This window comes from Azolla caroliniana, unplaced genomic scaffold (genome assembly GCF_043228905.1).
Source record: "Azolla caroliniana isolate FFs.n. ecotype wild unplaced genomic scaffold, voAzoCaro1.0.p SCAF_7, whole genome shotgun sequence".
In the NCBI taxonomy this organism is placed as follows: Eukaryota; Viridiplantae; Streptophyta; class Polypodiopsida; order Salviniales; family Salviniaceae; genus Azolla; species Azolla caroliniana.
The window spans coordinates 17,026,423-17,036,618 of NW_028230442.1; the positions used below are offsets into that span (position 1 = coordinate 17,026,423).

The 10,196-nt window shown below is 36.7% G+C and overlaps 1 protein-coding gene across 2 annotated transcripts; it reads left to right on the forward strand.

Annotated features, from left to right (window-relative positions):
* Nucleotides 1–3,608: 3,608 nt before the first annotated feature.
* Nucleotides 3,609–7,931, forward strand: LOC147862089 (uncharacterized). Of its 2 annotated transcripts, XM_087322657.1 has the most exons (3): nt 3,609–3,810; nt 3,931–4,472; nt 6,398–7,931. In XM_087322657.1, exons 2-3 carry the CDS (start codon nt 4,021–4,023, stop codon nt 7,698–7,700), a joined length of 1,755 nt encoding a protein of 584 aa, XP_087178783.1. In that variant the 5' UTR covers nt 3,609–3,810; nt 3,931–4,020; the 3' UTR covers nt 7,701–7,931. The 2 variants fall into 2 exon arrangements, with proteins under 2 accessions (XP_087178783.1, XP_087178782.1); XM_087322656.1 differs by having other exon boundaries at nt 3,609–4,472.
* Nucleotides 7,932–10,196: the final 2,265 nt, after the last annotated feature.

The window sequence follows — 10,196 nt, forward strand, 5'->3', positions numbered from 1 at the left end:
ATAAACACCATACGCTCTATTAATTATCCGCCGCTATTACAATGGGCTCCGGGCCTTTAAATAGGTTTCCGGTCCGTAGTACAAAACGGTGCCTATCGCACCTATTCGGGATCTGTCCGGATCTGGAACGGCATACCGTTTCCAGTCCGTCCGTCCATACTATGCTTATTTACAACCATACTTAATTAATTCCTTCACTCCGTATTTTGGACTCCTTGCCGGCCGGTAACAACCACTATATTGAACATTACATTTTCTAATGCATCTTTTTACATAGTGTCTTCCATGTGATCGTAGGCTAGAGTTATCACATCCCTTTTCATATCCTGAGTTATTCATGTCTATCGGAGTCATCCCTTCTTCTTCTTTTTTCATAGCAGTGGTCTCCTCTTTTGCTCGCTTTTGATAATACTTCTTTCTTCTCGCAAGAGAAACAAGTCAAAAAAGAAGGGAGCCCGATGTTTAGAAGGACGTAGGAATCAGCTCTTGTTCAGTTCAGTTTTGGAAACTCCCAAACCAGTTTCGGCTTAATTGGTTTGGTTTGGACAAGGCCAAATAGGTTAAGCCTAAATTGAACCATTGTCGATTCCTACATCATTCTAAACACTTGGCTCCCTTCTTCCTAATTTGTTTCTCACGTGTCTTAAGAGAGCCCGTATACATGTGACTTCATTATGCTTCTTCTTGTTCTTCTTATAAACTTATTGCAAAGATAATTGTTAATCATATTAAGGACACTTTGTTGGGAGGCATCCACATAAACCAGTACAGGTTCATTCCCCGAAGGCAAATTACAGATAATATTGCTAATCCCTATATTGGAATGGAGTATGCCAAATACACCAAACAAGATGTATTGTTCATGCAACTTGACATTGAAAAGGCCTTTGACACCATCCAATGGGATTTTGTGGCAGCCACAATGGTCAAACTAGGATTTGGTTCGAAAATGTCTCAAGTAATCTAGCACATCTTCATGCATTATTGAGGGTGATTTGACGGATTCATGGAGCTTAGCCAAATCAGTATGACAAGGTTGTCCTGTAAGTGCATTGTTGTATGCAATCACAACTCATCCACTACTATTGTACATGGATCATCTAGTATCAATTGGTCAACTTCACGGTTTGCAAATGAAAGACGAACATGATTTCGTGGCTCAGGCATATGCAGATGATACACCATTCTTGTCACAAAACAATCCAGATGATATGAGGGTGATTATGGATGCCCTCAAATTGTATGGATTAGCTGTTGGATTGCATGTTAACTTCAACAAGTCCAAACTTCTACCCTTGCCACCATATAGTTGGCATCAACTTTTGTGGCCAGGTCAAGTTGTTAGCCCAAATGAAATGGTTAGACATCTTGGCTATCCATTGGGATGGAATGCAACATGGAAAAGAAAGCTTGAATGAGTTCTGTAAAACGTGAGATAAAAGATGAGCTATTGGAAGATTGCAACATGGCCACTCCATGTCAGATTGAGGATAGTGCAATCTATATTCATGGCTTACGTGCAATATTACTTATTTATGATTGATTGATCGAAACACATGATATAAAAGATTAACTCAAAAATCATAAGCAACTTTCGGTGCTCTAAGCAGTCACATAGAGGTATACGACTCCTATCACTAGAGAAGATAGGCACTGCACGATTGAGTGGAGGGCTAAATATTCTTAATTTGCATTTTTATATGTTGGCTAGAAAAGCTACTTTATTGCCAAAATTTGCTGAAGAAAACATTGCCTTGGGCAAGAATGCTATATGATATGTTTGATCATTTGAAAACCAAGTCATTTGCTTCATGAGATACTAACCATTGGGATGTAGTGTTTGGAAAGCTTGACACGCACATCAAAGGCTGTCCGTTTAGCTCAAAGCTTCTAAAGCACTGGAAGGAAGTATTGCACCACATGAAATGGAGGTCAGAATTCAGAATCAGGGAACTCTTTACACCTCGAAAGCTTACACTAGAGTGCTATATTCCCACAACCACTAGTTGAACAATAACTTAGGAAAGCTTATTCTTTAGCAAAGAAGGGACTGAAATCAATTGTAGATGTGGTAAATGACCAAGGTCACTTATTGCACTTCAATGACATGACATGTCGTTATAGTCTTGGGCCACATCATCACATTATCTGGAATCAAGTCGCAGAGTTGGTACTTTCCTTAGTACTTGTGCCACCTCTAAATGGAAATTGCAGGATTCAGGATTGGATGTTACAAAAAGGGAACATTGTTATTCCAATGCATAACATTACAACACATTCAGTGTATATGTTGTTGCAACTTGTCCCATGGTTTCACGAACATGCAAATGCATTATGGAACGTACACAAAACGCAGTCTTGGTGGAAAAACTGGGTTACAAGCTTATGGAGCTCAATTCAGGTCTTCCACTTAAGCGATGGGTATTCCTATGGAGATGCCTATTGGGTGCGCTCCTGACTAGGTAAAATCCTCAAAATAGATCAATAACCTCACCGCATTGTGCAAGATGTGGTGGACGATTGGAAACGGTCCCACACTTATTATGGACTTGCTCATTCACTACAACATTTGTACAAAGACTAAGTGCATCTCTTTATCATAGATTTCCTGGGCGAAGGTTTGGTAAAGACTTTTGGATATTTGGACAAATTCCGTGCGCCCTATCCAACAATGCCTATTTTCTCCAACGGACACGATTTTGGGCAATCTGGACCATTTGAACAGCCCACAATAACAGGGTCTTCGATTGAAACCAACTGCATGAAGTTAGCTTCTTTAAGCAATCCGTCAGGCAATCTTTGTTTGATTGTTTGCAACGTAGAGACACGTCGCGCTGCAAATTTTAACAGTCTTTACTCTGAGTGCTTTTAAAAAGCTCATCGTCTAATCGGCACTTGGGTATTATTTTTCTTTTAGTCTTTGGCGGGTTTTCGCCTCACATTGAGTTTGCCCAGTAGTAGTAATAAAAAGTGTTACTAAAAAAGAACAAGTCATGGTAAGAGATGGATGATGTGTTTTGTGTGTGTGGGGGGAGTTATACATGGAAAATGCACATTATTCATTCACAACCGCCCAAATATACAGAGAAAACAATGAAAGAAAGAAAGAGGAAATCTTCGTGTTCCCATGGATTCTTCCTTTGGAGAGAACCCATTATTGGGAATTCTGTGAAACCCTGATTATTTTTATTTTTCACTTTTTATTTTTCCTTCTTCTTCTATTCTTTTGTTATTTGCCTTCTTGAAGAAGAAAGAATTAGCAGGAAAACCTTCAGATCTCACCCATCAAACCGATGCTTCGATTGGTGCAAAGAAGATCTGTTTCGTCAGGTTTCTGAAGAGGATTTTGGATGAAACTAAGGAAAGTATATCTAGATTTTTCTTGGGCTTTTCTTCAAGAAACTTGAAAGGTTAGTTTCCTGATTTCTTCTTTTCTTTCGTCTTCAAGAAAAGAGAAGGTTATATTTGTTTTTCCGTCTAAAGAGGTGTCGGTGAAAAAGGAGACGTTTTTGTTCTTCAAGAAAAAGCAAAGGTTATCTGAAAAAAGAGACAGGCTTTTCTTTTGTTTTTCTGATTGATCTAAAAGAAGGTTTTGATGGAAAAGGGACGAGCCTTTTTTTTCCTCTTCAACAAAAATGGAAAGTCTTGTTCTGATCCAATATGGATTTCACAGAAAGCCAAATAGTAAGTATTTCACCATCATCACCATCTTCATCTTCTTCATCTTCTTCTTCAAGAAGGAGAGAAGATTTTTGGACTAAAAGAGAAATACATGAAAAGAAGGAGGTTCCGCTTTTTCTTTTCTTCAAGGTAAGTGAACCTTTTCCTTTATTTGTTATTGCCCTAAAGAAGAATTGATGAAAAGAGAAGAGGGTTTTTTCTCTTCTTGAGGAAAAAGAGAGAGTGAAGTGTCTTGTTATTCATCTGAAGAAGAATTGATGAAACGAAAAAGGACTTCTCCTTCAACAAAAAGAGAAGGTCTTTGCAACTGATCAAAAGAGAGCGAGAGAAGGATACATAATGTCTGGTGAGAGTGTAGTGGCAGGACCTGAAGTAGATATGGTAGAAATGGAACCTATTTCTTCGTCTTTATCATCATTTGGCGTGGATCTGGATTTGAACCTTGGATCTTCTTTTGCTTTGGATCTTGCTCTTGGAAGAGGAGGGGGAGGAGGAGAAGAAGAAGAAGAAGAAGGAAGAAATGGCACCACTACCACAATTACTACTCCTCCCCATGTTTCAAGGCCAAATTGGTCGAGATTCGAACCTGGTATGTTAGCTGGAGGTCAAGAAGAAATAGAAAATCTTATAAGAGCGGATGTTATCTCATCATCATCTAACATGGTTACAAACGAAACCGATCATCGCCGACATGGATTCAGACATGGCATCAGCACAATTGGCCATGATGATACGAATCATGGTGGTGATGGTGAAGAAGGGTCATCACAAAGCCCTCCTCTTGCATTAAGGTTAGACAATATGTTTTGATTAATTTGAGGGAAAAAACTCTAAAAATACCCCTAGACTTTTTCATTATTTCCCAGTTGTAAGTTTTTATTGTTTTCCTGCTCACCCCTCTTCAATTCAATTAAATGCACTACTTGAGCAGTTATATTATCAATTCAATCTCTCTCCCTCTCATGTTTTTCCCTTTTGGACAATTATATGTATAGCAACTACTATCATGGTTGGGTCATCTCCTTTTTCCTTTTTTTCGGGGATTGGGTAAGAGCATTTGGGAAATATCCCCTTTTGTTATGCTGGTTCCTGTGGTTAGTTCATCCCTTTTTGTCTTTCATTCCGGGGATTGGAAAAGAATGAACACATCGGTATTTCAGGAGTTTTTCCCTTAATGTTATTTCAGGTTAAACCATATTTCAAATGGATTATATGCTCATATCGATTTGTTCTTTGTTTCCTATTGTATCTCTCAAACAGTTATAGCCAGTAGTTAGAAGATTTATTTTCTTAGTGAAAAATAGGATTTTGTATTTTTCTTATGTTTTTTGTGGAATATTCATATAATAGAATTATGTTACTATTAATATGGTGGTGAAGATGGACATTAAGTGTCAAAGACCATGAATTGTTTTCGAATTGATTGGTAATTTTTATGTACGAATTTGTCTTTTCTTTTGCTTGCATATTATTTTTCCCATTCCAAAAGGCAATGCCATTAGGTAGTAAAATTATTTTGGCTCAAGAAATAATATTTTTTTGTTTTTTCCTCTTGCTATATACGTTGAATATTCACATATTGATTCTGATCATTAAAAGGATCAGGTTGAAGACCTCGATTTTGTTATTCAAATGAGGAATTTCTTATTATTCTATTTAATTAGCAATGTGGCCATAAGTTTTTGACACTTGTTCTATGGCATGCAGTTTTTGTTTCTATTTTCATTTTCTTCGTTGCATGTGTTGAATATTCGTGTTAAGATTCAAATTGTCCCAAGCATTGGGTTGAAGCCCTTGATTTTGTATTCAGATGGGAAGTTGGTTTAGATTTCTATTTTTAATTAGCAGTATCAATTTCACCATCTGTTCTTTTTTGCTAGAGATCTTGATTACTCCCTTCTATTAATGAATGCGCTTTTGCCTCCATATGTTCTTTCACCCTTATTGGGCTGTGCCCATTGCCAAGTGGGCAGTAAGAGAATTATTTTAGTTAAAATCAAATAGGTATCTCTAGTTTTTCCTTTGGATTCATCTTTCATACTAAAAAGAGTAAGTATTGATATTTACAATCCTTAATTCATTGTTCAATATCTGTATAATGATTTTCAAGCACTAGACACTGAAGGCAAAGGGTGCTTGTTATAAAGAACTTGGTTATTGATGTATAGATCCCTGGCATTATCAGAAAATCAGTTCCTACTACATCCGGTTGAGTCAAACCATATTTTCTAATAGTTTGGTCGTATCAAAACTTTCTTTGCATAAATTTAGATCTTACTATGTCGATTCAAAGGGAAATGCTGCTAGTAGACAATGAATTCCCTTTAATGATGTCAATCATTTATTGATTTGCTTCATCTCTAATGAAAAATAAAGGTCGTTTCTTTTTTTGTTAAATAACCATGTGATGATCTATTGATTTTGTTATTCTTCTCTAGTGCAAAGTGAAGCTTTTTTATTCCTCTAATCTTTTTTGGTGAATGCCATCTTCCAAGGATTTCAATCATTCTATCGAGTTACTCCTTCTCTTTCTCCTTGCCAATGCGAAGTTTTCAATCATCAATTGGTTTTTCTCATCTTTCTACTCTGTTTTCATGTAATGACTTTTATTGTAAATTAATTTTCTATTTCTTTCTCTCTTCCTCCTCATTGTCCTACTTATCCATGGTACATGCATTTGAAGCTTTGTTTCACCTTGACTTTTTTTATCTTGTAGGAACCCAAGATACACAAGACTTCCTCGCCGCCCTCGACAAGCCCTGTTCACCTCTCTTCTAAACCCGGTCGAAATCCCCATCTCTTCTGACCAAGGATCAACCACTGAAAATAGGGTTGTTCTCGAGGTAGCTGAAACCTCAATTCCACAGGGTACATTTTTGGGGGCTAGAACTCCGAGAATACAGAACTCTCCCTTGGAAATCCCTCTCTCGAATGAGAACTCAAATCAAGAGGAGAATAATAATAATAAGTTCCAAAGAAGCAACTCTGGAGGAATTCATTTTGAATGTAATATATGCCTAGAAATGGCAGTGGAGCCAGTGGTTACCTGCTGTGGTCATCTCTTCTGTTGGCCTTGCCTTCATGAATGGTTGCATTTGCATGCAAGCCAAAAAGAGTGCCCTGTATGTAAAGGTTTCCTATCAGATGATGTGATTACACCCATATATGGTAGAGGCACATCTGAGGCAGGAGATAGGATGAATGGACATAACAATACCCCACCACGTCCTCATGCTCACCGGATCAATGGGAAAAGGCGGTTGCAAGGAAGATCTAATCATGAGAGGTCACAAACACTGTCCGAAAATATGGAATCTGGGGTATCACATAATGCTTCTGGTGCTAGTGCTGAGCTGCTTATATTGAATAGATTGAGAATAGCACAAAGATTGCAACGGGAGCACCTTGATGAAAGGCTTAGGCTCCGATTGAGGCAAAGGATGATGGGAAGACGGGGTAGTGCTTTCCGTTCATTTTCAGGCCTCGAATCTGCCACCCGAGCCATGGTTACCCCTATACCGAATAGAGATTTGAGCAGACAAGTGCAAAACCTACCATTTGAGAATATGGCCGGCCAAGTGCAAAACCAATCCATTGAGAATATGGGTGGCGGGGAAGTGCAAAACCAACCCCTTGAGAATATGGGTGAGCAACACCGTGAGAACACAGATGAGAGCCTCATTCAAAACACCATGGAAAGAAGCCGGGGAATGCTATCATCACACCAATCTTTTGATGAAGAAAGGATTGATATCATAGGGACAAGATCCTATTATTCGCCTTCAAATGGCAGTGATTTACGGTTGTTCACACCAGAGTTGCCAGTGTTGGAGACGGTTACTCCTGAACGAGGACAGATTGCATTTAGATCCTGGCAGAGGCAGGACACAGAAAGTGAAAATGCGTCTCCAGTATCGCCTCAACAACAATCATGGAGAGCTGGTCTGAACAATTCATCTAGCTCCTCTGATGTGGAACCCGAAGCTTTGCATGCACGAAAGAGGCGCCGCCTCAATTAGGTTTATATCCCATTTATATGTGTATACTACAGGTATATGTTTATATGTACATATACATGTGTGTATATACATATAAATCTATGAAGGTTTTTGTAAAGGATATGATGGATGTTGTGCTGCTTGTTGAGCTACAAAGCATTTAACATAGTGTATAAATAAATTCTTGTTGTAAATATCTCTTCAGGGGCCAACAAAAGTGTAGATAATAAATGACCATATTGGTTATGTTTCCCCATTGTCTTATGAAGTTAGTGGTCTTGTTTCAGTATATACAATGATGTCTCACATTTTGTGGCGAGGCCATTAATAATGGGTGATCTGAATTCTGAAATATGAATCAGCTGTGCTAGCAATTGATCAAGTTTTAACCTACATTACATTGTTTTCCACATGAATAAATTATCCTCTTATAGTAGTTATTCTGGATATGTGCTTTTGTTTGTGAAGTTAAGCTTTTACCCGAGGTTAGTGAGCTTGAATTTCATGCTTTTTTCTTGGCATAAATTAATTAATTAAAATGAGTTGCTTTTGTTAAGTATGTTAACAATCCATCTTTGACTAGGCAACCACACTCATACATACATGCTAGAGCTCATCCCCTTGTCAACCACATGTATAGTTCCTTCCATATGCCTTAGATCACTTCCTTTTCGATTTGAAAAATGATTTTGAGGCTATGGTGATAAGATTCATTGAGGATCACACTTGTAGTGCACTTTGAATTATCCCTAGACACCGCTCTATTACTTGTCAACTTGTGCTCTCAATTGCAATACCCATTTGTATGATTCTTGAACATCAAGGATCACTTGCTCTTAGATTCTCAAGTAGCATTGAACAGTGGACGATCTTTCCAAGACATTGACAATTGATGGAAAATAAGATTTCTCAATTTCTTCTCTTAGATATGAAGAATACAATTGGATTGTTAGTCAACTACCAAAGGACTCTTCAATTCTATGATACTATCTACCACACTATCATCATGTAGTAGACACAGTGTTAATCTACTCACATGGAATACATGTAACAGTCGGCAACGATTCACGAAACTGCGATTTAACGGCTTAACGGTTTATTATTATTTTTTAACTTTTTAAAAAAATTGTAAAAATTCATTTCAAACAATCTTTTAATTTTCAGGCCTTATTCTCACATTTTAGGAAAATCTTTAAAATTTTGAAAAATGAAATATTTTATAATTTGAATTTTGACCTAAGTTGGAACTGAAACCGAACCACAAAATCATGGTTTTTATGGTTTAAAGGTTTAACGGAATTTTTTAACGGTTTCGTGGTTCAGTTTAGGTTTCAAAAATTTTAAACGGTTTGGTTTTGACCCTCTCAAACCGAACTGAACCATTGCCGATTGTTAAATACATGCACTAATAAATCTAGCTTATGTGCAACCTCGCCTATCTTTTTTATGGTCATCCACAAACCCCAACATTTTGGATGTAGTTTTGGTGTCTTAATAGCAAAACATATATGGGGAATAATTAGCAAACGCACTCATTCTCCCACCTTAAAGATCTCGAAGTACATTTCTTATCGGCAAAAGAACATTACTCTATCCATAGTTGATCAAAAACATTTATGGGGAATAATCAACAAATGCACTCATTCTCCCAAATTAAAGATCTCGAAGTACGTTTGATAGATAAACACATAATCCATAAACATATCGTCCAACACTTAAACCCTTTTTATTTGACCATTGGTGTTGGAATGTTCTCTACCTCTAAATGTCAATTTAGTGCCTAGTCTTGCAAACATCTTGGTTCAAGCTTATTTATGTAGAATATATGTCAATTGAATAGATTCGTTAATTGCATATCAATTGCATTCTTGATAGTAGTGTGCCATTTTAGTCAATCAACCAACCACAACTAACACAACATCATCATATTTTCATATAACACAATTTCAATCTATATCTTCTATGAAGTCTTCATTGTCATCATGATAAAATAACACAATTTCAATCTATATCTTCTATGAAGTCTTCATTGTCATCATGATAAAATAACACAATTTCAATCTATAGCTTCTATGAACACAAATATATGTTTTCAAATTTCTCCTTCTAATGACCCTTTACTATCTTGTCAAGAGAATTAGCTATACATGTCTACGATTTGTATATGATGTTTCAATTATAAATTTTTACGAGGAAGAATAGATGATGGATTTTTTTTAAAATAATTTTTATTTTTGGTCTAAGATTGAGATGAACAATCTTAGGAAAATGACTAGATAAACTTTTAAAATTATGGTTAGGTTAATAATAAGTAAGAAATTTTCCACTAGGGATAAAAGTTTTTGTGTAACATTGATAATGATACACAAATATTGAACAAAACCAATTAATCAATAAAATGAGACATTTTGTTTGAAAAAAATGATGGAATAACCAAAAATTTGCATTTCTTGGATATTGATTCTCTTTAGTTTGATACAACTCATGCTCTATCCATTCTAAGAAAAGCCCATTCCT

Bases quoted from the DNA above. Each gene is read 5' to 3' on its own strand.
- LOC147862089 (XM_087322656.1), top strand. From the start codon at position 4,021: ATGTCTGGTGAGAGTGTAGTGGCAGGACCTGAAGTAGATATGGTAGAA. The intron at 4,473-6,397 runs GTTAGACAATAT...TTTATCTTGTAG, and splicing joins AGCCCTCCTCTTGCATTAAG to GAACCCAAGATACACAAGAC.